The sequence below is a fragment of the Talpa europaea genome (genome assembly GCF_964194135.1).
Source record: "Talpa europaea genome assembly, chromosome: 1".
NCBI lineage: Eukaryota > Metazoa > Chordata > Mammalia > Eulipotyphla > Talpidae > Talpa > Talpa europaea.
Window position 1 is genome coordinate 48,863,502 of NC_140073.1, and position 27,429 is coordinate 48,890,930.

General features: G+C 38.3%; 1 protein-coding gene across 8 annotated transcripts in view; it reads right to left on the reverse strand.

Annotated features, from left to right (window-relative positions):
- Nucleotides 1-2,178: 2,178 nt before the first annotated feature.
- Nucleotides 2,179-27,429, reverse strand: part of PAK1 (p21 (RAC1) activated kinase 1) — a gene marked incomplete at both ends in the record, with an annotated part of 59,632 nt that continues 34,381 nt past the window's right edge. For 3 of the 8 annotated variants that reach the window (XM_084250243.1, XM_084250238.1, XM_084250237.1), the window contains 8 exons: nucleotides 2,179-2,265; nucleotides 6,323-6,460; nucleotides 9,510-9,706; nucleotides 10,684-10,783; nucleotides 13,995-14,112; nucleotides 17,719-17,831; nucleotides 22,544-22,592; nucleotides 26,248-26,307. In XM_084250243.1, the coding sequence (XP_084106369.1) occupies nucleotides 2,179-2,265; nucleotides 6,323-6,460; nucleotides 9,510-9,706; nucleotides 10,684-10,783; nucleotides 13,995-14,112; nucleotides 17,719-17,831; nucleotides 22,544-22,592; nucleotides 26,248-26,307 (862 nt within the window). The remainder of the gene's footprint in view (nucleotides 2,266-6,322; nucleotides 6,461-9,509; nucleotides 9,707-10,683; nucleotides 10,784-13,994; nucleotides 14,113-17,718; nucleotides 17,832-22,543; nucleotides 22,593-26,247; nucleotides 26,308-27,429) is intronic. The other 5 variants (XM_084250241.1, XM_084250239.1, XM_084250240.1 and 2 more) reach the window with 5 other exon arrangements.

Below are 27,429 nucleotides of genomic sequence, written 5' to 3' on the forward strand. Positions count from 1 at the left end.
AGGTGGTACAAACTTTGTGCCCTCATTACTCCTGTCTTCAGATGAGCTGGTTTTACCATTATCTAACATTCCTTCTATTTCAAACAAAAGCAACCCAACTGTACCTGTCCTTTAAGTAACTGCAAGGAAGCTCTCCTGTACCTCTGTATTTTTCTCCAAAGCAATATTGGGGACCACCAACCTTACTATTTTCGACCCTTTGATCTGAAAGCCATAACCACATAGCATTAAAAGAGCCATCAGCTTACTTTATTCCCCCTGGAGTTATAGCATTCACCTGGAGATATGGATGAAAAGTGTGATAGTTAACTTTATATGTCAGCTTGACTAGACCATTGGATGTCTAGATATCTGGCTGACAGTTCTGGGTTATGTCTGTACGGGTATTTCCAAAAGACACTGACATTTGGACTGGTAGACTGGGTAAAGCAAATGGCCCTCTCCTACGTGGGTGTGCATCATCTAATTACTTGAGCACCTGAATAGAAAAAGCTGGAAGAAGATCACTCTCTCTGCCTGAGTGTTGAGCTGGGGCATTGAGCCCTACTCTCCTCCTCGCAGAGCTTCTGGTTCTCAGGCCTCAGACTTGGACTGTAATCTATACTATTGGCTCTCTGTCTCTCAGATCTTTGAACTACACCACTGGCTTTCATGCATCTCCAATGAGATCCATGGGACTTCTTAGTCTCCATAACTGCCGAAGCCAGTAGCTTTTAATAGGTAATTGTTTTTAGCTCACTCTCTGAATTTATACTTAAAATAAAAGTGAAAAAAAGACAGCACACATTGTAGTATACAGTGATAAAGGGGAATCTTATCTGCAATTTACTCACAAATGTCTCAGGAAGAAAAAAAATTACACTACATATGTTTTCTTATGTTTTAAATGGCTTCAGAATAATTAGAAAAGGAATGAAAAAATGAAAGGAAGAAAGGCATACTTCAAGTAATACTTTCATCTCCTTTTATTGAAGGAAATAAAACATGAGCTGCAGAGGCTGTGGTACCTCAGAGCATGACAAGGTTGCCAATGACAAGCCACAATGCTGGCCAGGGGTCCTACGATAGTGTGAGGACCAAAACCACAAAGATAGCAGGAGGTAGCAAACATCCCCAACACTCGGTGCAAGCATTTCCATTTGCAGAGCACTTGGCCATGCATGGAGAAACAGGGTTCCCTCACAGCCAGGAGAATATCATCTCAGGTGACCAAATCCACCCACAACTACCGTGTAGTATCAGATTTGGAGGTTCTTTCTTTTGACCCAAAGACTCAGGCCATCAGAATATCTGAGTTGCTCTTTCAGCTTCTTATCCCAGATGGAGAAAGAGGCTAAACTTCTTGAAACAACACAAAGGTATACAGAGCTGGTAGGTGTTAATGCCTACCCTTATTCTAAAAGCAGCTAATTTTTTTTCCTGACTTCTCATACTGCTCTCACCCAGCACGTGCCCTAGGAAACCTCTCAACATTACAAACAAGAAAAGGATGGGGGCAGCAGCCTGGGGGATGTAGGGAATTAAAAGCTGCTAAATAGCCAAGGCCATTTCACAGGAAATAGCATGGGAACACTATCGGGTCCGGGTCCTCCCAAAGAGCTGCTAGAAGTATATACAAAGAAAAACGTGCTCGCTCTCTCCCATTTCAGGGTCAGCTGTGCCAAAGTAACGGTCCAGGAGATGAGCAATTTCATGTCCCTGGCAGATAAGCAAATCCTATGGTAATTCCTCAAGCAGTTCCAATTTTCAAGTACAATGATATGTTTGAGCAATTCAGTCACAAAAAAGCGAGCACTAAAGAAATCTCAACTGTTTACAAACTGACAATATTATAAAGCCATAAATTTATACTGTCAAGAAGTGATTGGCGGAAGGCAAGGAGGTTGCTATGTAGAAATAGGAGTCCAAGGGCTTATTCATATAAATCTTGATCAGGAACCACCTTCATATCCACAAATTGGAGGAAATTCCTTATTTAGAAATGACCATCATCTCATCTAGCATCCCAGTTGCAGTTCCCTTCAATGCTGGACACGCGGTTGTCAGGGTCGAAGTCTTGAGAGCACTGCGCAGGAAATGGGAGGAGCGAGGCAAGGAAGGGAGAGCATCGGGGTTGGCATTTCTGAAGTGAGCATTTCACAGAAGGCTTGGCACAATGAGGCTGGGATGAGTGTGGTTTTAGTGATTGTTCTTAGTTGCCTCCTTTGCTGCAGCAATCAGTGGAGTGAGGCTGGAGAGGGGCTTGGCAATCTTCAGGAACTGATGCTAGAAGGAGAAAAGAACAAGAGGTACATGACCACCACTGTTCCTGAGCGATCATTACAAAATGCTAAGGACACACATATTATCACAAGGAGCTATCTGGAGACCTTCAGATTATCCCCAAATTGAAAGACATCTTTAAAATATAAAGACTATTTTGGAAAACTGTTTGGCAGTGTCTGTCTACAGCTAAACGTACATCTCTCAAATACCCCAGCAATTCCATTTCTAGGTACTTTTCCAAGAGAAATGAGTTTGTATATCCATCAAAGACACATGCTCGTAGCAGCTTTATTTGTAATTGCCAGTAACTGAAAAGAATCCCCAAACTCAAGAGAATGGAAGGATGAAAAGTGTTAATTCATTTAATACTATACAGAAAATCACACAGCAATAAAAAGGAATTAATAATTGACAGATGACTCTCACAGACATTATGCTGAGTGAAAGAAGTCATACAGAAGAGAGTTCAGATTTCATGATTCATTTTTATATCAGGTTAAGACTAAACTATGATGGTAATCAGAGTAATAATTACCTTTGGGGGACGCTACAGACTGATCATGACCTGATGCATGTTGCATGTTGCAATACCGCATTTCAGGACTTTGTTAGATTCCTATCCAATTTGCTGGATTCTATCCTTGAATCCAGTTAGGACGATTAATCCAGCAATAGCTTGGTCTTTTTCCCAAATCACTTCCATTGGGCTATCCTTGAGCCACACCCTCAACTATTAAAGAAGACCACTCTGGAGAAAACACCATATGAAAATCACATTTATAATCTCAGTAAAACTGCCATGGGGAAGCACTTCTTTATGTAACTCACAGCCTTTTCAACTAAAAATAATTTTTTTTACATTTAGTAGTAAAAGGCTTTGTGTGTTGAGGGTGTGGATGTTTCTTCCATTTGGTAAGAAATTTTGGAACTTTCATGTTTACTTGTCTGTGCAGGCTACTAGGAAACTGAGAACCAAATTTGGTATTTAAACAAAACTAACTCAAGTGACTAGCATATTTGATTCTTCTGCTTTCTCTACAAGTCCCTTTTAATAATCATTTTAGATATGTATACAAATACACATAGACATATAGACAGATATGCATATCCTTTGTTGGAAGTTGCTTCAGCTTCTTTTTGGACCGAGATAGGATTAAAAAGTGGTACCAAGAACACATTACTCTTACTATGAAAAGAATAAAAGATATTAGCTAAATCACGAAGATATGAATTCCAACATCATCCTACGTATTTGTTCATATATCTATTCTTGAAGGAAAAACAAACGTGAAACTCTCTTGGCTTTAAGATTACAAAAGTCAGGGTTTTAAATATTTACAACATGTAGTAATAGTTTAAAAAGTCAGTGTTCTCAGAGAACATGTTTCCATGACTCCCCTCTAAACTGAAAGAGCAGCATGACCTAACACCCACTGGGAGGTCTCAGTTTCTCTGCATAATGGACAAAATAGACAACCAATAGGTAAGCCTTAAGGCCCTTCCACTTTTGACACTCTTTGAAACAAAAGAACAGTTGCCAAGAGCTTACACATTTTCGAGCCAAATAGATAAACCACAATCCTCACCCATCGCTACTGGCTATGTAATCGCAGGGAAGTTACCAAACACTTGAAACCCCAGTTTCCTCATATGTAAAAGTGGGAATAAAGGAACCTAACAATTCAAAGGGTGGTTATAAAGAGTAGATGAAAAAACATATAAAGTGCTGAGGGCCCAAAATATGGTAAAGATTCAATATAATGCACTTATTGTTAGTTTTATTATTTTACCAGGAAGAAAATTCTAGAGGGCACTAATCTTTTTTTTTCAACTTTTATTTATTTATGCATAAAAGAACTGGGGTACAGGCCAGAGGTCTGGGAGGTGAGAGGATCCACCAGAGACAGAGTGGGGGACAAAAACAGGCAGACTGACTGAAATACACTGCTGAGGGGAGCAGAAGCGAGACAGGAGACGTCTGCTGTGCCATGTGGGTCAGCTCCTTGGCCGGCTGCGGAGAGCTTCATAGTGCTGTTAAGCCCTTGTGCCACCAGGGAGGCCCACTAATCTTTCAATAAGTGGAGCTGGTATCTAATTAACAGTATCTTCCCCAATTGCAGACTTAGCATAGTATTTGCACATTTCCTAATGCCTAGGGTTTCTGGAACAAACCTCACATGAAAGGCAAAAAATATTATTCAGTGAAGGTAGATACTTTCAAGCAATTCCATTAAATTTTCTGGAGTCAGGGATTAACCAAACCTTTTATAATGCCAGCTTAATCCTGAAAGCACAGCATAACTATTTCATATGGCTATAAAACTGCTTTTAGTAGACCACATTATTTGTATTTTAACTTTACATTACAGGTATAATTCCTTATTAGTAGTGTCATTTTACTACACTGCCTACTGGTGATTTTATAAGTATCACATCCAATTTTATGACCAGCAGCTTATACTTGGTAGAATCCAGATCTCACATCCAACAGACCAGTGCCTTGTAATTAGTAACTCTGATTATAGAGATGTTAAATATATTCTGTAGGGTAATATTTCAAGAAAGGTAAATACTTAAAACAATTCCACTAAATGCAACAAATATTTTCTTAAAACCTAGTCTGACTCTGACTTTGACTAAGTATAAGAGGAGATGAATAAAATAGGTGATTCTATGGTAGGAAAGACAAGAGTTGTTAACAACTAATATTAACGCAGGGCAGTGTGGTCTCTCAGGCCCTGGTCTCTCAGTTGCTCTGGGTCTCTAACACAGAGGCCCCTCCACATCTGGGGAATTCACAGACTGAAAATACATACAACAGAGTATATAGTTAGGCCAACAGTGGTTGAGGTTATGTCTATACTGAACATGTTCAGACTTTATTTCCTTGTCACTGTTTCCTAAACAACAGTATAACAACTATTTATGTAACATTAATACTGTATTAGGTATTATAAGTAATCTGTAGAGAACTTAAAGCATAAGAGAGTGTATGTGTAGGTTGCATGCAGATACTACATGCAAATAATCATTTTATATAAGAAACTCTGGGGTTAAAAAAAGAAACTTGGGGTGTCCTAGAACCACTCCAATCCTCTGCAGATACCAAAGGACAATCATACAAAAGTAAATGACTGTGAATGCCTACAGATACTGTCATAAAGTTATATGTGATACTTTTTATTAAATTACCAGTAGGTGCAATAGTAAAATGACACTAGTCCTAAGAAATTATAATTATACCTGCAACATAAATGTTAAACACAAATAATATAGCCTGTTAAAGGCAGTTTTTTCAGCCATGTGAAGTAATTATGCTATAATTTCAGGATTAAACAGGGACAATAAAAGGATTAGTTAACCCCTGATTCCACGTTGTCCCACAACCTAGCAGAATCTCATTCCAGACGACAGCATATCATTGCCAGCATATGATTGGGTTTCCAGTGAAAAAACCAGGAAGACTTGAAAAAGTACACTCACCAACTAGCCTCTTTAACATATGTCCTCTTATATCCTTTCCTGAAAATGTTATCTTTTGAGTTTAGCCCAGTAAAATATAACTTTATGTGAGATATGCATGTCAGAGAGTTCTTTCTCACCAAGACTCAAACTTTACCAAGCAGAACAGCAGAAGTGCTAAAGAAAAAGGTAGGTAAAGTTCGTAGGAGCTCAGAAAGTGTATATATATATATATATATTTTTTTTTTTTTTGGTGGGACCCTCGCAGGCAGCTGGGGAACGAACCGGCGCTGCAGAGGCTGCGGGCAGCCTCACAGCCCAGCGCTCAACCACTGCGCCACTAGGGGACGCCCAAGAAAGTATATTTTTAAGTTGAGCCTAGGGGAATATATAGAGGCAGAGCCTAAGAGAACGATCTGCGCAAAGGAGCAAGGATGAAGAAGGCTAGGGAACTAGGAATATAGGCTGAGTGTGGGAAGTTGTAGGAGAGAAGCCTGGATCTAGAATAAGCAGTCCTCACAGACACACATGGAGCAAGAAAGACTTGGTTTAGTGATTCCTTGAATTAGGAGTTTCCCCAAAGAGAGACAGTTACCTGCAGCAGCTCTTTAGCGGAACCTCTCCTCTCTACATCCATCTCAAGACAGCGGTTCAGAAAGTCCCGGAAGATAGCTGATAGTTTCTCTGGATTCTGAAGCTCTGGGGTCCCATTTGTGGCAATGAGGTACAGGGCCTGGCAATACAAATGGAGAATCACCTTGGACTCCAACTGGCATTTTCTCTTGGTTCCCAGACACATCCTGAGTATTACAGATCTAAGAATTTCTTATTACTGATTACATTATCTAAGGGGTTTATTATTCATTTAGTCTGATGCATTAAACATCTGCCCATTTGCTGAAGAACATTATTTCTGATACCTTCACTTCAGTCACTCAAGAATTCTAGTAGGAGGGGAATATAAGAAGGAAGTGTTCTGTAAAGCAGTAACCTGTTTCACTGTTGCCTTTCTGTTCCCCTAACATGAAGTATCTTCTCAGAAAGGTAAAGAAAAATATAGTAACATGACATCCTTAAAAGCACAGAGCACTGTAATTCAAAGTACTTACAGAAACATGATCTCATTTAATGACCAGTAGTATAACCCTGGGTAATAAGGAGGGCAAGAATTACTACCCTTATTTCACAAAGTCCAAAAACAAAGATATACCTGGGATCACACTTCTCATATAAACTCATGTGCTCTGATTTTAGTTCCAATCTTATTTCCATCAGACTCTACTGATCAGCATTTTCAAGGACATTGTAAGACTGGGGAAAGCTGAGTTATATGCAGATTTGGAAGGCAAAGTTGGGATCAAGGGGCAGGAACTACAGTTTGGTACGCTGAAGCACTTTCTAATAATCAGAGCTATCTAAGAGGTATGCAGTTATGATTAGATGACTGCCTTTAAGCAACAACACAAAGGGAATTCCTGCAATGGACAAGAGATTAGAATGCGAAAACAAAGGCAATCAAAATAATTCATATTTATCCAAAACCAAAATTATAAACCCGTTGTATCTATATTTATATGCTCTCCTTTCCTTTGCCCATTACAATGGATAAACTGTCCATATGCTAATCGAATGATCTTATTTCAGTATTTGATCCACCCCTCTCATCTACTTAAGAACATCACTTCTTTTGTCACTCCCTTGTACATGCTTATATCCCTTTTCTCCACTGGCTCATTCCCATTAGCACACTTGACTCCAAGATATTTTTCTGTTCCCTTAACAATAGCAAAACTCCTTAAGAAAACAACAACAAAAAAACCATTCTGCGTACATGCCATCTTAACAACTTCTTCTACTCTGGTAGATTTATTCTAATTAGGCTTCATTCTTATCACTCTACTGATATTGATTGTCAAGGTCACAATAACCTCCACACTGGTCTTATTTTACACATCTAGCAGTCACATTTGACACAGTGATCATTCTCCTTGAATACTCTGTTCTCTTGGCCTCGAGAACATAATTCTCTAGTTCTCTTCCTACCTGGAAAACCATTCCTTGATCTCATTTGCTACTATCTACAGAGCAGCAGAGATCAGTACCCCAACCTCATTCCCTAGGATAGTAATCGCATCTATCACCCAGTTCTATAAACCAACTACATAGTACCTACTAAAAAATTTTATAGAATCCTGACCTCTCAGCCTTGAACTCTGGACTCACGTCCAACTCTACTTAATATTTCCTCTTGGATGTCTAAGAAACATTGAAAATTAACACAATCAAACCCAACTCTTTATTATCCCATTTCAGTAAATGGCAACTGAATTTTTTCAGAAAGTATGGCCCTAACTCTCAAAGTCCTTGTTGATTCCGCTTTCTCTGATAGCCAATCACTTTGTCCACTGTATGTTCAGAATATTTTATGAGTGCAACCACTTTCAACTTCTATTCTTACCATTATAGTTCAAGTCACCACTGTTATCTGAATGATTACAAGAATATCTCAGTCTATTTTCCATAAAATCTGCCAAAATTATTCACCAAAAACATAAATCTGACCATAGTACTCTACAGTTCAAACTCTTCCGATAACTTCCAATCTCCTGCAGAATAAAAGGAAAATTCCTACAATGGCTATAGGGTCTTACCTGATCTAGCTCCCTGCTACTTCCTTGACCCTGTTTATCTTTCTTCACTCAGGCACTCACTCTAGGGACAACTAATTTCCTTGATTTTCCCCAGGGTACAGTAAGTGTGACCTCAAGTCTTTTGTATACTTGATATCTGGAAAACTCTTGTATCAGATTAATCTCATGGCTTACTCCTTCACTGCCTTTTATTTCTGCTCAAGTAACATAAGTTATATCCTAAATAAAAAAGCACACTTCTCTGCTTCTCCACTATTCTCTTAACCCCCTTACTCTGCTCTTCTTCATAGCACTTACCACCTGTTACTATATACTAATTTGCTATCATTAAGACAGTTTTTTGCACCTAAGAACTCAATCATTCAATAAATGAATAAATGACTTATAATATTTCTTTTCTTGAACATTCACACTTTAAACTCAACAATACTCAGTTTCATCAAGAAAGATCCAGTTTGTGGTCCAACCACTATGGAGAGCTATGTGGAGATTTCTGGACCTACTAAACATAGAGCTTCCATATGATCCAGCAATTCCACTCCTAGGTATTTACCCAAAGGACACAGAAACATCAATTCCAAAGAACACCTGCACCCCTATGTTATAGCAGCACTATTTACAATAGCTAAGCTTTGGAAACAGCCCAAATGCCCAAAAATAGATGACTGGATCAAGAAGATGTGGTACATATACACCATGGAATATTACTCAGCATTCAAAAAAGATAAACACATGCAATTTGCAGCAACATGGATGGCGCTGGAAGGGATCATGCTCAGCAAAATAAGCCAAAAAGAAAAAGAAAAATACCGGATGGTCTCACTCATAGCAGGAATCTAGAAAACTTAAGTAAGGGACCAGGAAAATGAATAACTATAAGAAAGTGAAAATCAAAATCAACAAAAAACTATGAACCAGAGACACTTTTTGGGGAGTGGGGGGCGGGAGGGGAGGGATTTGGGTCAGAATGGGGGGGTTGCAATTGTATGGGGAATATAAAAATAAAATTTATTATTTAAAAAAAAAAAAAAAGAAAGATCCAGTTTGAAATCCATAAAGAAGAGCCTAATTCCCAATTCCTTTGACTAAAGAACAGCCCAAACATCTTAAAGTGAGGCTAATCACACTCACTCTCAGAGGGTTTTCATTGAGGTATGGGGGCTCCCCTTCAATCATCTCAATGGCCATGATGCCCAGGGACCAAATGTCAACCTTGGGTCCATAGGCCTTCCGAGTTACAACCTCTGGCGCCATCCAGTATGGGGTTCCCACCATGGTGCTCCGTTTGCTCTGCTCTGGGGTGATCTGGGCACAGAATCCGAAATCAGCTAGAAAAGTAAAAGAGAAAAGGATTTATAATTAGTATACTCCATTCATAGGTATTCTACCTGTAAGGGTCAATCTCTGCCTGACTCTAGCCCATGCAGTTCCTTGTCTCTCTAAAACTGCAGTCACACATATCCCACAACTGGAATCCAGCTCCTAGCCTGCTCAATCTTAAAGAGAAGTAGAAAGTACTTCTCTGGTCTCCCACTTCTCTTCAAACCTGAAGGAGTAGTACTGAAGTCCATGTTGCCGTCTTTGGCCTTGATTAAGTGCTCCAATTCTTTTTCCTTCTTGAAAACCATTCTCATACTTTGGAATCTGGTAGCTAGGTCTTTGCTTTATTTCCCTGGCATGAGTTCCAGAATTAAACCCTAAATATCCACAACTAGGCATGGCCCTACTTTTACTAGTTCCTCACCCTGTACCCTAACTAGGATAGAGACTACTAACAGTCTTCCCATTAAGTAACATCCACCTGTGACACAGCCTGTTTGGACTTCTGAACAAAATGTTCTGCCTACAGTTCATTCACATTATGCTGCAATTATGAGGTATTTGATAGGAGCCACTATGTCTTCTTACTCATTTTTATATTCCCAGAGGGTCTGGCATACAACAGCCATTGAATAATATTTGTAGGATGAATAAATAAAAGAAATTACATTACACTTTTTTTCTAATTATCTATTTTATGTCTCCCATACTTGACTGAGAACTACTTGAAGACAGGCTAAAGTATACTGATACTCATCAGAGGACCTAGCACACAGTGGGCATTAAGTAGGCTTTTTGGCTGAATGTTTAAACAAATGAGGGGGGGAAAAGACACCCTATGAAGTGCTGAGTATTATAGAGAGCCCACATATCCCACAAGACAAATAAAGAAACTTTGGGGAGTTTTATAGGGACTATTGTATGATTACCATCCCAAAGGAGACAAGGTCTCACAGGAAAGAAAAGTATTATCATTCCTACTCACTGAGCTTGACAGAGCCATCCATTCCCAAGAGGATGTTGTCACTCTTGATATCTCTGTGAATGACCTGGTTTGAATGTAGAAACTCCAGAGCCTGCAGGCACTATTGAAGTGATGTGTGCAGAGGGAGAAAAAGAAGGACAAATAATATGAAGACATAGCGAAAAATAAATGAATCCAACCCTCCTCATGTAGCGATAAAGAAAATGAGTCCCCAGTGAGTAAAAGGACTTGCTCTACATCAGTGGCAGAGGTCAGTTTAGAAGCTAGTCCTATTTCATGGCTAAGCATACTTTTAACACTCCATGGTGCTTTACATATTTCTTATAATATACCTAATAATAGTTTTTTTGAAGTATAGAAACTCTTCCAATGTACTTTGGAGTTTTTAATAGAACACTAGATTCTTGCCAAAGAAACTGAGATCTCCCAAAAAACAACTGAAGAAGAAAGGGAAGGATTTTGTAATAATAAAACTGGAGGAAAGTAACAAGTAAGAGTCATAGTTGGGAAACCAGACATATGAAAATCATATTAGAAGCAATGGAGTTAAGAAGATTATCTTATTTAGATGAGAAGTTAATGTTTAACATATGTTAATATTTTAGGTATTTGAATTGTATATACCTATGAACATCTGTAGTCAGATTTCCAGTAGGGAACTGAATATGAGTAATAAGTTCTCTACAGAGGTCTGGGCTTGAGATAAATATTTGTAAATTATTTGTGAAAAGTTAATTTTTAAAAAAGTTATAGGAATACTTGAAATTAGCAAGGTTATAGAAGATAAGAGCTTAAAAAAAAAAAAAAGAACCTTGGACGATACCTGCTTAGCAGACAGAATGAGTAACAGGCTAAATGGGACAATTAAAATTCTTCTAACACCACCTGACTGCCAATATCATTCTAAACAAATCCCTTAACTCTCTCTAGGCTACTAGGCTACTATCTTTCTACCTGTAAAATGTAGAGATCAGAAAAGATCTCAGGTTTGGAAGCTTTAGAGGCTTCTACCAATTGAAAAATACTAAAGATGCAAATTATTTGGAAAATCCAATTTAAATGTTTTCAAATATTTCACTTTCTAAGAACAGATAATTGCTAAATTAAGAACAAACCGAAATCCAGAATACTTTTCCCTGAAAAAGTAAAAGCTTCTTCCCTAGGAGGCTGCAGATCCTGTCCTCAATATCTAAAATTATGATTTAAAAAAATTATTTGAAGAAATTAGAACCCTCAGACACAGCTGGCAGGAATATAAAATGGCATAGCCACTTTGGAAAATAGTTTGGCCATTCATCAAAATATTAGGCATGGAGTTGCTATATGACCAGAAATTTCACTGCTAGGCATATACACCCAAGAGAAAAAAAAAAACATATGTCCAATCAAAGACTTGTACATGAATGTTCATAGCATTATTGTAACAGTGAAAAAACAGAAATGTCCCAGTATTCATCAATTGATGAACAGCTTGATAAAATGGAATCTTATTTGCCAATAAAATGAATAAACTGCAATGTATAGATTAACACAAATGAACCTTCAAAGCATTATGTGAAAGAAGTCAGTCACAAACCAGCACATGTTATATGTGTTTTATATGAAACGTCTGAACAGGCAAATCTATCGAGACAGAAAATAAATTAGTCATTAAATGGAACTGAGAAACCAGGTGACTAGAGCGTGGAGCTTCTTTTAGGATGATGAAAATGTTCTAAAATTGATTATGGTGATTATTGTTGTACAACTCAATATATATTAGGAATCATTAAATTATATATTTTAATGAGTGAGTCATATGCTGGTATTATATCTCAACAAAGCAATTTTTTAAAAGGGGGTGATCTCTCCTAGAATTTAAGGATAATAGTAGTGCCACCTATTTATGTAATATTTAATTTTTCCCCCAAGAGTTTTGGTCTATATGCTACCCTTAAGGCACAAAAAGTATGAAAGTTGCAATTTCCATTTTAAAGACAAATAATTTGAGGTATACTGACTTTCCTAAACACACATGCATCTATTCTTCAGCCACTCTAAGTCAGCTCCTGGGCTGAGTGAAAAAAAATCTTAGCTATTACGTTTGTGCCAACTGAAAGGGTCTCAGTGCATAAATAGACATACAGTGTATCTGTGGTAAAACTAAAATTTCATGGGGGAAATGTGATTAGGGAAAAAAAAATTCTGAAAAGTCTCCTCAGCAGGGAAGGTAATCATAAAAAAAAAAAACTAAGAAACACTGCATCAGTGGTACAGCAAAGAACAGAAGCCAGATCTAAGAATCTGAAGCCTACGTTAATTCCATTAACCTACATGTATATATTCTAGATCCCAAGATTTTTAATGCAAATGTAAACATATTTTCTAGGACAATATTGATTTCAAATGATTTTATTTCTCCTCATACTGATTAAATATATAACTAAAGAAGTTCACCTGTATGCCTCCAGTTCTTGCTTCATCAAACCCCAATCATACTGTCAGACTCATCTCCATAAAACCTTGAAACTAATAATCTAATCATCCAGTCTTCCATTCATTCCCTAATTTTCAAACTTAACTATTATTGGGCTGTTGGAAAGTTCCAGTTTCTTTACTGTGCTTTGTTTTCTTCATAGCTCATGAAGAAAGCAGGGAAGGGCCTCCCCGGTGGCGCAGCGGTTGAGCGCTGGGTTGCGAAACTGCGCGCGGCCTCTGCGGCGCCGGTTCGATCCCCGGCTGCTCCCCGGCCACCAGAGGAGGGTCCCACATGGCGTGCAGACCTCTCCTGCCGCCCGCTGCTCCCCTCAGCAGTGTACTTCGGTCCTTCTGCCTGCTCTGCTCCCCGCTCTGGCTCTGGTGAATTCTCTCACCCTCCCGTGCTTCTGACTGTACCCAGTGCATGTATAAACAAAACAAACAAACAAACCAGCAAACAAATAAATAAAGCATGCCTCTATAAAAATAAAAAAAAAAAAAAAAAAAAAAAAAAAAAAAAGAAAGCAGGGAAGCAGAATAAACATGATGAACATTTATTTCCATGTAAGAGGGATAAAAGAAAATATTGCATAGTGCTTACAGCAGTTACAGCAAATTATTAGTGACTATATTGTCTCTCTCTGTGTGTGTGTAGGCATTTTTTAAGATTTCTACAATGGGTATAAAATTTTATAATCAGATAATAGTTATCTTTTAAAAAGTCATGGTGATAAGATTTCAAAGTTTCAAATGATGGGAGAATTAGACTAATTCCTCAGACTAATTCCATCAGGTAGAATCTCAGAGATGTGGATATGGAAGGATTTTTGCTCTAGGATTCCTCATGGCCTTACCTCACGGCATACAGCTGCAATCTGGCCTTCATCCATGCAGGTTTCTGTCACCACATCTGTCAAAGAGCCTCCAGCCAAGTATTCCATGACAACCCACAGTTCATCCCCCACCAGGTAACTGCGGGAGTACAGATAAAAGGTGAGAAGGAACAGTTCATTGAGACATAGCACTGGGTTTCAAAGGCTAAGCACATATACAAAGTGAACCTGCATTTCTATCAGCCCTAGGAGAGCCTAGGGTTCTTTTTTCTGGGAAAAAGCAGAAACTTGGGGACACAGTCACTAACTTGATCTCTCTCGCTCTTTTTTATTAATTTAACATCTCTTAAGGATTTACCTGGAGCAAACAAGACAGATTATTATATGAAGTCTTAAAGGGAAGAACTAAGATCACTGGGTTGAAGATAAAATTATATTTCATTATAACACAAAGGAATGCTCCCTAAAATTAGGCATGATTCCCATACCTTCAGAAATATCAAAGCAAAGAGGACCCAAGCATTTTATAAACATGGAATTTGGAGTCCATGTTACCAATATTAGGAAAAGTCACTAAACTTCCTTGAGAATTCTAAAAGGTCTGAGACCCATGAGACCAAGAACTGGCTCATTTTTACTTTGAATCGAGGTAATAAAGGTTTACATTAATGTCAGTATTTTGGAAGTACAAGCCCCCCCACCTCAGGTATTGCCACTGTAAGGTACACACTACCAAATGGGCCGTAGTCCACCATCAGAGTCCACTGAGCCCCCTCCCCTTTCAGTTCCATAGTCAGCTTTCAAGGGTTAGTTTTTTAAGTTTGTAATTATCTGACCCTTAGTTTGGTTTCTCTCTATTCCACATGTGACACCATCCAGTATCTATCTTTCCCCTGACTAATTTCACTTAGTCATCAAAAAAGATATATTCATGCCATTTGTGGCAACATGGATGAAGCTGAAGGGATAATGCTAAATAAAATAAGTGCTGAGTCTTGTTCAAGATCCTATGCCAGAATCCAGTACAGTAGATGCCAATATTTACTGAATAAATGAAGAAGTAAAATAAAAGGTAACCATAAATATTACATAATGGTTATATAGGCCACTTAAAAGCTGTAAAATGTTATACACAGTCTTTACACTAACAATGATCTCCATCTTGAGTGTCTGATTCTAGGAATGGAGTTAATTCAGCAAGGCTACAGTGAGTCTCTTCTGGTAAGCCAAGGGCTGCCATTTAACGTATCCCTGGGGAGACTATGGGCTGACATGAGTTAAAACTGATAGTTTCACTCAGGGTTTGAGTCATTCTGCCCCGTTAGGTGATAAATAAAAAGGTCTCTTAAAATGTCTAGTCCACTTTTTCACCTATAGAATAATCAAATAAAAACAAGGACAGCTCAGAAACCTAACAACGCTTCAGCTAGCTTCAGACAAAGAAGTTAGCTGGAAATGGTTTAAGCTGTGTGGTTTGTCAGCTTACCTTCATCCTGATATTGTTACTACTGCAGGAGAGATGGGGAGACTTTGAGGGGGGAAAAAGTTGTACCAAGCAAAAGGTTAAGATTTGAATCCTATGCTTTTGACTACTAATGTAGTGCTCTTCCATGAGACTCTGAAGTCTAAATAATTAAAAGTCTTGTAATTTTTTTAATGTCCACAAAGAATAAATATGACAGAATAAGTCTTTAACAGTCCTTTCTAGTGAGAAGACTATGGGGGACTTGGACAGGGACAGATCAGGATTGGGCAAAAAACCTTTTACTGGCATGAGTCTATTTCTGCCCTGATAATTCACATTTATGGCATCTTTCAAGCACATTGAGAGGACATCTGTCAACTTGGATAAACTGTGGAAAGAAATAGGAAGATCTAAGAGGCCATCTCCGGACACAGGCAAATCAGAGTCCTCCTACTAGGACCGGTTACTGTCAAAGCTAAAACAATGCAAGAGCAGATTCAGGTTCTCTCAGAAACAAGTTGTGGCTACATACTGTGCCAAGGTATCTTCAAAAATCACATCTCAAGGTAAAGTCTCAAAGCATCACATAGAGAAGAACACATTTTTAATTGAGTTAAAATTAGGAAAATGGAGTTTTCCTCTGGGACAACTCACAAAAACCACAGACTGTAATATCTTTACTGAATGTTCAGGTGAGGGTCACCCCCTTGTGTGCTTCCACAGGGGAGCCCAGATATTTTTTTTCTACAACTATACCAGAAACTATTTAAATGTGGGGACTGAGCCTTATTTACTTCTGATTCCACAGTGTAATAAGCCTCTGGGAACATCAGCAAAGGCATGATAATAAATAAGCCTATAAATCTTCTAATTACATTTCAGAACACAATTTCCTTCCCCAACATGGCCGTGCATTTTACTGTCTACCTGCCTCCTGTGATGGAGAAGTCCATCACTTTCTTATAGGACAGCTTTCATTTTTCCAAGTACTGAACCAAAATTTGATACCCTTATAGTTTTCAATAGTTTTTCTAAGCTATATTCTTGGTATAATAAGTTCCTAACTATATGGGAAGGTGAATAATAATTTTCAGAGAAATCTTCAAAGTCAAACAGGGCCCGTATCATGGATAAAAACATCCCCGATAGGAGATGGCTCATTCTATACAGTTATTTACCATAGGCAGGGAAAGTAAAAGTCCAACACTCATCCTCTTTGAGGAAATTAAAGCTTCAGATGCAGGAAAAGAAATATGGCAGATATTAAATGTGGCTGGCAATGCAGTGCAAATAGTACAGGAATTAGATCTAAGATTTACATTATTACCTCTACCTGTGATGTCTCTGAAACCTGAGCAAGGAGCTTACTTTATTTTTTCTCAGATTATGGAAGAAAAGAACATGATAAGGTAGAAGGGAAATGGATACTGGTGCTGAAACTATTCAAATCCAAAATCCTGGTTTGCTACTTACTGGCTTACTGGTATTGGACAAGTTATTAACTTCTATGAACCTCAGTTTCCTCATCTGTAAAATATAAATAATAAACCCTACCTCACAATGAGTTACTATTCATGAAAAGAGCACCTTTACTTTACTACAAAGTAAAGCACAGCACAAATGTCAGCTACGATCACTATCACTATGTTGAAGAACAAAATTCAGATGGACTGGTATGATAACTAATAAACAAAATTGGATAATCAAAATGGAAGAAAACTAAAAAGTTCTACAGTTTGAGAAGTTCATGTATGTATTAAAAAAAGCATCAGTGACTTTAATTGACCAAAACTTACTAGAAATTAACAATGAAACAGATCTCATAAAAAACAAAAGTATGAATGAAATCATTAGGTTGTGTTGATATTAGACCAAGGGAATTCCACTCTCTCGCCATACTCATCAATTTTCAAGTGACTACTGAGTATCACATTTTAAGGAAATATAGACAAACTGAAGCTATTCAACAGGGTGAGCAGCATAAGGAAATATTTAGGATACAGAATTTAAAGACCCACATGTTTAATTCAGGTAGATGAGTTATTCTGAGGCCAAATAGCACTAGGAACATTGTTAGGAGCTACAGTGTGGTAGGCTTCATCCTAACCCAAAAACTGTATGCAACTATCTGCGGGCAGGGTTGGAGGCAGAGAGCAAAGTATCACAGAAGATTCTTAAGTGGAGGCAGTTCTATGTGCTGGTGTTCTTTTCCTCAAGCTATTCCACCATCCATCCGTACCCAAAGGCCCAATCTCTCTGACAGGACCTATAACTCCATACCTGTCCAAATAGTTCACAATATTTGGGTTCTTGTTTTCCCTCATGACCAGGATCTCATTAATAATCAGTTCTTTCTTCGGCTGCTGCTGAAGGTTCATCTGCTTAATAGCCACCTGAAATCAGAGAACATTCAATGTATAAACAGAGTTACTCAGCATTCACTGAATACTTTCTAAAGGCCAGACCTTAAACACTAAGACATCAGAGATGAGTAAGATACAGTCTTAGTCCTTGAGGAATTCAGAGTATTAGTACAAAACAAAGGTTCTTAATATGAAGTCCTAGGACAGCAGCATTGACTACATGCAGAAACTTGCTGGAAATGGAAAACCCACTGAACCAGAAAAACTCTAATGTCTGTTTTCAGAGCTGACAGTAATTGTCTGATATATTTGTTGCACCTTCATTTGGGGAGTATATGTTGATCAGTGTTATATCTTCCTGATGCATTGCCCCTTTAATCATAATGCGGTGACCTTCTATGGCTCAAAGGATAGGTTTATTAGGAAAAGGAGAGAGAAAAAGAGAGGTGCCAGCATAGTGAGGTGGGGGCGGGGGGAGGGAAGGAGAGCTGCAAAAAGAATCCCCTTTAAGAACTACTAACAAGGCTGAATGCCCTTTTCGTAGCAGGGTAATCCCCAGGGGAAAAGGAGGTTACAGATTCCCTGCCCCACACTAAGGAAGGGCAGAGCTGGGCAGGGAGGTGAAACTAGAGAAGAGAGGAGAGAAGAAAGGAAGGTGATCAAGAAGACCTGAAGGAGGCACATGGATTGGAGAGGCACTGGAAAGAACCTGCACTTGCTTCTCAGCCTTGGACCTGTACCAGGGGCTTCGGGGGACATGGAAGGAGAAAGAAACAGAAGAAAGAGGAGGGAGGAAGAAAGAAACTTAGGAGAAACAGAGACATGGGTGGGAGACCCATGGGGTGGCTGACAATGGCAGCCTTTATTTTGACTTGGGTTTTGATTTTGCTCTTTTTCTTCCAGACCTGCCTGGCCCCTTCTGCCCCTTTCCATGGGTGCTCACCAGAAGGTGCCTTAGACTTGTGGCAAGCTTTTGGGTCTCAGCGATCCCACTTTGGTCCAACCCTGTTTGGCTGGGTACCTAAGCAGAGGATGAGCAATTTTGGGTGCTTGATTTGGAAACTATATTCTTCCTCTTCTCTTCTCTTTATTGCACACTAATTGTATTAAGGTTCTTTTCTATTAAAGGTCTTACGCACTAGAGTATGTTTTATCTTGATGTGGAAGATGGCCAAAACTATTTAGAGCAGGCAGGTTTGGGGGTCCCAAGGTGGCCCTCCTTCTGCCCCATAACACTGTCTAATCGGATTGACTGACTTACCTCAGCAAACAGCATTACTATAATGGAAACAGAAGTGGTTTTGAACTGTGATGACTAAAGTTTTGGGCTTGTGCCTGTCACTTAATGACCATGACTAATTACAAGCTCTCTGAACCTCAGTCTCTTCATCAATATGTTAAGGATAATATTCCCAAGTCTAATCCCTCCCACCACAGGACTGTTTTGAGAATTAATAGTGTTACTTATATACAAGTAAATGAAGATGTTACTCATATATAAGTAGGAGATTTAAATAATAAAAGGAATACAACACTGAAAATGTTAATTAGAGTAGTAACTGCATTTGATGAGTATCTGGTACAGAACAGTAAGAATAACAGCAACAACCAGCTACCCTACCAACACTACTGTTTATTTAATGCCTACTGTGTGCCAGGCTCCATATCAGGTGCTGTATTTACATTATCTCAGTAAAACCTAATGACAATCCTGCCAAATAAATATCATTACCGGCATTTTTAGGTAAGGAAATTGAGGTTAACACTCACAAGAAAAATGCCCAAGGTCACAATCAATGCCCACATGTCCATATAACTCTGAATGAGGCTTCCTCAATCTGTTCCTATTACACACATTCCCTTAAGAATAAGCTTGAAAAATAATTGCTGGATCTATAAATGGAAGACTCCCCAGCATTAATAATCTTTCTTTATGTGACAGACAATAGCTCTGCTCTTCACAGCTGGTAACCCCCAGTAAGCACTCACTCACAAAGACTGAGAGCATCTTACCAGCTCCACTAAAAATTTATACTCCCTGGGGCAGGAAATGAGGTCTTCCTAACCACACTGCATTAGCCATTCTAATGGACTCTTCCATTCATAGTTTTGTAACCACAAGGCAGGCACACAGTGAAGCTGAGTTTCTCACAAGAAGCCTCAGGGACTTCCAGGAACCACCCATCACTGGCCTACATCCCATCAAGGGCTGTGAGACCCTAGAGGCCAGAAACATAATGAGGAGCCCTAGTACCTACTTTTAACTTAGTTGTGGCCTTAAAGCCCAGAAAACACACAGGTTTAAGTTTTAGAATCCAAAGATTCTAACCTGGTCCTTTGCTAATTACTGGTATTATAACCTTACAAGTTATCTGAATGCCCTGGGTCTCAAATTTTTCATTATAAAAAGGAAATACTATCTATTTCACAGAGGGTTCTATTTAGGATTAGTGTAACTTCTTATTTTCAATCTCTGCCTCCAGTTTACCACATTTAAAATTTGGACAGTAATGTCATTCTTTCTTTCTCCCCAATATTTTGAGGTGGGTTCCTCTCAACACTACAAGATGTCCATATGTACAGCATAAAAACATGGTCCTTCACATTTATAGATGATTTTAATGTATGATACAGGCACAGGACTGAATCTTTCATAGTTCTCAGGACAAGGTATAGCATAAAACAAATGTTCAGTAAATGCTTTATAGAATGAATAAATATAAATGAGATATAATTCTTAAAGTTCACATGTTTTTCACGTCTTACTGTACTGAATTATTTCAATGCTTTTGTGCGGTATATATTACCATGCACATTCTATTTTATTTTTTACATCATTGTTCATCTTTAAACAATATTTGCTTCCTCCCACCCCCTCAGGTGTAGTCCCCATAGAGTTTCCTTCCCTAAGGCACCCGTGCACCATCACCTTAGTACCCTGTGCTCCTTCCTCCCTCCCTCTGATCCCTCTCCCTCCTCCTCCCCTGCAGATTTATAATTGTCCATTTTTGCTTTGTTGTGTTTTGTACTGTTATTTTGTACTGTTTTTGTACTGTTGTTATTTTGTACTGTTTTTTTACACTGAAGTCTTATTGGTTCCTCTATATTCCTGCTATAAGTGAAACCATCTGATATTTTTCTTTTTCCTTCTGGCTTATTTCACTGAGCATAATTCCTTCTAGCTCCATCCACGTCATTGTGAATGGCATGAGTTTATCTTTTTTGATTGCTGAATAAGATTCCATTGTGTATCTACACCACATCTTCTTGATCCAGTCATCTATTTTGGGGCATTTGGGTTGTGTCCAGGTTTTACCTATTGTAAATAGTGCTGCAATACACATAGGGGTACAGGTGTTCTTTTGAATCAATGTTTTTGTGTTCTTTGGGTAGATCCCTAGGAGTGGAATTGCCAGGTCATATGGTAGCTCCATTTTTAGTAGACTGAGGAACCTCTAGACAGCTTTCCATAGTGGTTGGACCAGTTTGCACGCCCACCAGCAGTTTAGGAGAGTTCCTTTTTTACCACATCCTCGCCAACATTTGTTGTTGCTTGTTTTTTTGATATGTGCCATTCTTACTGGTGTAAGGTGGTATCTCAATGTGGTTTTGATTTGCATTTTCCTGATGATAAGGGATGTTGAACATTTTTTCATATGCCTGTTGGTCATTTACCATGCACATTTTATGGGATAAACATCTAGGTAATTGGATTCTCACCTTGAAAAACAGTAACTTTCTAACCATAATGATGATTTTATTTTAAAAAGTTGACATGCCCTTCATGGACCTCAATATTTGGCTTAGACACTTGTAAAAGACTTACAAGAGCACAGTGAAGTATGCAATGTCCCTTTTAACAGTGATTTCTCTAGTATACCAAGGGTTTTCTCTCACCAAAGCAGATCCTGGCAGCTTCCATTAGAGGTATCTGACTATTTTCATTGTAATAAGGGTCTCTCATTTTCTGAAACCCAGAACTTTCTCCTATCTATAGCCTACCTATTAACATTCCTATCCTATAACTAAAGAGCGGAATGCAAGGGAATACCCTTCATGTCTTCCTTCTGAAGACAAGCTCTTGGGTCAGTAGACCTTAGAATTAAGGGATAGTTCTCCCAGCTGACAGAGGTACCTGCAAATGAGGACTTCAACATTTAAAAGAATCCCATGCATAGAGGAATGGAAGGACTGCTAGATGAGGAGACAAGAGACATGAGTTTAAATCTCTTCTAAATCAGCTTTCTCTCCTAAGCACCAAATTTGTATAAAAATTGCACACTGGCAGTTCCACAGCAAGGTCTCGCAGGCAGTATCCAACTTCTTCATACCTATAGCTTCACCTGTTTTCTTTTTGCTTGACTAATATCACTCACTATGAGTCATCCTCACATTCAATCACCTAACTCTGGTGATGGGCAGACTCTGCCAAATCTACCAATCTAAGTATCTCTCAAAACCATCCATTTCTCCCACTCACACTATGCTACCAGCTTGGTTCTAACCATCATCTCTCACCTGGAATTCCATGATAACCTCCTGACTCTTACCTCCTCTAGTCTGCTCTCCACACTGTAGTCAGAGTGATTTTTTCCCCCAAAATCTGCAGGCCTCATCCTATTACTTCTCTATTTCCAGTCTGCTACAGTAATAAACTAGCAGTGTCTCTATTGAGTTAAGAAGGACTAAAAATTAACCAAAATAAAAAGAAACAATGCAGAAGCACCAGTTGGTGTACTCACCTCCTGCCCTGTGGCCACATCCATTGCAGTGTACACGGTGCCCGAAGCACTGAACAACAGGTGGAAAAGAGAAATAAAAAACACAGGTGTTCAATGAATTGAATTTGCCAAATGCCAACTCTATATACAATGTGGCAATGCAAGTGTTAATAACAGCAGCAAAAATAATCCCCCATTGCTCCCATCTCCATTCTTATATTTGAGAGGCAGCATACAGTAGTAAAGAGAATATAGGGTCTAGCAGACAAGAGACCTGAGTTCCAATGTGGAAGTAAGTACCTACAAGTTAGTATCTGAACAGATTACTCAGTTTCTTTGAGCTTCACTTTACTTATTTGTAAAGATAAGACACACAAGAGAATTTAAATCAATCAGCATCAAGTGCTACAATACAATAGGTCTTTAATATATACTAGTTTCCTGTTTCTGCTTCCTCCTCTTATTCCAGCACCAGTGGCAAATGGCTTTACTCTCTTGTGACCTCAAAATCTGCATCTTTAAACAGGGATAAGATTAGATATGTGACTTCAATTAGAGGTGAGGGGTAAGGGTAGGGAGAGTTTCAGAATGAGGAGGGGGGTTGAATACAATTTATCAAAAACTGATATGGACTTCTGCGGAACCAACAATGTGGGTACCAGTTACATGGGTGTGTTCACTTTTTGAAAACTCATCAAGTTGTACACTTATGTATGTTATATTCCACTACAATTTACATAAAAAAAAAACTGTACCTACCAAAAAACTTGTATCACACTGAATAATCTAAAATAATCTCAAAGTGTTCTTCCCACTCTGATACGATGACACTTTAAAACAGTGTTTTTTAATCATTTATCCTATCATGCAGATATGTGAATTTTATATTCTAGTTTGTATTATGAAATAGGTTTTTAGTCATTTTTTCAAAGATAAAATGACATTAAATATGCTTCTTCGAATACATAGGCTCCCAGAAATTCTGATACTATTTCTACCTCAAGATAAAAATAACCTCACTATAAATACATATATGTATATGCACATACATTTACATACAGTAGGAGAGGAGAGAAAGATGGAAAGAGGAAGGGAAATAAAAAACCCTAAGAATAATGCTAGAAAGGTAATCATGTCCATTCAAAATACTAAAACCTTATTTCACGCCTATAACCATAAATATCGCATATGTTTAGGTGTATAATATGCTAAATATTTGTAATTGTGCATGCCATATGTCACATATATATATGATGCAATTTGAAGAAATTTAAAATTATCATGTATTGCAAAAATGCACTCTATGCATTATACTTCCCAGGGGAAATCACCTGTAAGATCATTTTATAGCTAGAAATTATGGTCACCAGTTTCCTAACCACCATTTTTAAGCTGGAACCCTACATCCATGCCAGGAAATTGTGATTGTAAGATGCTGGTTATTAAATAAGGATTGGATTATTTGCATGACAATTACTTCTCCATGTCTGCTCACCCACCTCTAGTCATCGTCTGTCATAAAAGTAGTGTGTATCTTCCTATCACCCTACTCCTTATCATATGCACCATTTTCAAAGAGCAAATATGCCCAGACCTCAGAGGACTGGACATTTGGGACTATGTTTCCATGATTAAGAGGTCTAGAAAGGTACCTAAGCCCACTGGTTAGTACTTAATTATTTCTAAACTGAACAGACATATGATTAGACATATGAATTCCCAATTAAAAAAACAAATCTTCAGATCTTAAAGGTGGGGAGAAAGCAAGCAAAAAGTACAATAGTATTATTTACAACACTTGTGTGGCATTTACAGTTTTAAAATCATGGAACATGAAAACATCTACATAAGTGCTTAACTATTTTATTTCTCCCTTCACTCTAATAGTCTTGTCAAGAAAATAAGGGGAAAACATTTTACAGATGTTGCTTATTAATGGGCCTTGTGTGTTTGGGAAAAAAAGTCTGGATTTTTGGAAAGATCCGGAATCCCCAATCCCTCTCCCTTAAATTTATGAATAAAGAAACTAAAGTCCTGAGATGGAACCTGACTTGCCTGAGTTATCCATGTTACTTTCTGCTACATTCTTACTATCTTAATGTAGTTAGCTAAAGGAAATGCCATACCCAGATTATCTGTGACAAGCAAAAGGAGTGGTAACTAATTTATGCCATTAAATTAGTGTTAACTAATTTATGACATTCAGACTTACAAAAGTATGTCCGGTAGGAAAAGCAATGGACCAGGAAAAAATGAGGTACACTCAAGTCCAGGATTTTAAGGATTAAGTTAAACAACAGATGGAAACTGTAGAGTGATGCACATACACAATATCACTATATCATGCACCTCATTTTATTTTCAGAAGTTCTTTTATGCATAAAAAAGAAAACTAAATCAGAAAACTTCAAAGATTTCATTAGCAACAATGTCTTAATTCAACCAAAACTGAGCTTTCTATAAACCAGATACTTCTTTATCAGTTCTTTTTAATTGTAGCACTTTGGTAAGATCTGTGGAAATCTTATTCTTTTTCTCTTTTATATAAAAGTATATTGGGCCTCCCCGATGGCGCAGCGGTTGAGCGCTGGGTTGCGAAGCTGCCCGCAGCCTCTGCAGCGCCAGTTCGATCCCCGGCTGCTCCCCGGCCATCGGAGGAGGATCCCACATGGCGCGCAGACCTCTCCTGCCGCCCGCTGCTCCCCTCAGCAGTGTACTTCGGTCCTTCTGCCTGCTCTGCTCCCTGCTCTGGCTCTGGTGAACTCTCTCACCCTCCCGCGCTTCTGACTATACCCAGTGCTTGTATGTATGTATCAATCAATCAATCAATCTTTAAAAAAAAAATTAAAAAAAATAAAAGTATATTTACCTGAAGTAATTTGCACAAATATTAAGAGTACAACTTGATGACTTTTTGTACATATGTACACCTCATGTATTCAGTACCAAGATCACCCTAAAGGACCCCCTCATGTTCCTTCCCAATCAATATCCCCTCCCCAGAAGTAACCATTATTCTGGCTTCTATTAGTAAATGTTATTTTGCCGGTTCTTGAACTTCATATAAATAGAATCATATAGTATCTGCTCTATAAGTCTGGCTTCTTTTGCTCAAAATAACAGCCAAACATTTTTAAGACATATCACAGTATATTATAATTTTGTGCTTGGCTATCTTCTTTTGTAGACATGAGGAACTTCAAAGCAGAGATTGTCTAATTCATAGCTGCACTCACAGTACCTCGCACACAACAGAAACTCTGTTGAGATTTGCTAAATTCAGTACACTGCAGGCAGCATACAAGATTTAAAGAAGGAACCAAAGAGCAGGGACGTGGCACCCACCCAGAAACATAGGTCCTATTACGTTAGCAGAAAGATCTGCAGTTTTGAGTCCATCCTATTTCACATTAATGCTGGTAGGTCGTAGCACTAGACAAAGGGTTAATCTGGAAAAGGAGAATTGTAACTGGGGAAGCAGGTTTTGTGCTAAGAAGTTAAACATTTTTATCACTTTCATTGCAAAAATATTTTTAGCAACTTGATCAGCTAATGGCACATCTCTCACATTAAGTACAATTCCACCAAACCTAAAGTTAGTCTAACACACCTCCAAGTGGGTACGGGGTGAGGTGGAGGAAGAAAACAAGATTTATGAGAGGCAAAACAAAAGCACACATAATTTTTAAGTCATTTCTCTAGGGAAAGAAAATGCCCCTACTAACCCTTGTCCAATCTTCTCAAATCGTGTATATTTCTTCTTAGGATCGCCCACACTCACTATGCTGCCTTTGAAAGAAACAGAGACCATGAATCATTTTTTTCCCAGATCAAGATACAAACAGGTCCATGCGCTCCCAAGCCCTGGAGGTGGCAAAAATTAAAGACTTACCTTATTATTACCACAAAACTATAATAAGCAGGTCTTTAGCTTTCCCCTATAAATTCCAATAAAAATTTTCAGCTCTTTCACTGTTTTTATTCATAGTAATCTATTTAATTTTAAATTCCTAAGAGTCAGTCATTCATTTTTAAATTCACTCATTCAATAAACAGTTATTCATTTAATATGCTCACTTACTCTGTACAAAGCCCTATGTTGAGTGCTAGGAATGATGAGGTAGATGAGACACAGTTAAGAGACCCTACTCTCCAAAAACTCAATTTCATGAAGACAAAATAAGTATAAAGTTTGATGAAAATATAATAATTACTGTGATAGATGGCAAGAGGATATAGAAAGAGACACAAAATACAGACTGCTAAGCCTTCAGAAAGAAGTGATATCTGGGTTGATTTTTACAGCGTAAGGAGGAGTTGGCCAGGGGGAATAAATAGCGAAGCAGTTACAGAAGTCCTTCAAGTGCAAAGACACAGAGGTATGAGGCAGTTCACTGGGTTTCACAACTTGCAATCTAGAGATGGTGAAACTGAGGCCCCCAGAAGGGAAGATACTTCCATCCAAGGTCACAAATCAAATTTGGTGTCAAAGCCAAGTCTAGCTGCTTGTTTTTGTTTTCCCAGTGCAATGTGCTTTCCACTAAACACCATTTACTAAGACTTGGTACTTTCCATAAAATTCTTTTATTTGATTTATAAGTGAGACAAGTGTTATCATCCCTATTTAAAAGATGAGAAAAAGGAGGCCAGTAAGCCAAAGAACAATAGGAAATTGCCCAAGAACAAGGCAATGGCAGAGCTGGGGTTTCAACCTTGCCTTCAGACTATTCACTATATAAAAGCATAATCTATGGCCAAGATATCAAGTGTAATTCCCAAGGCCAGTCTGCTTTCCATCATTCCGTGTTCTAAATATTTTTTTTTAATCTGGTTCAGAGAAAAAGCCTTCATATAAGACCAAATACATGGGGTAGGTAAGTGGCTTTTCCTCATCATCTCTTAAGGAC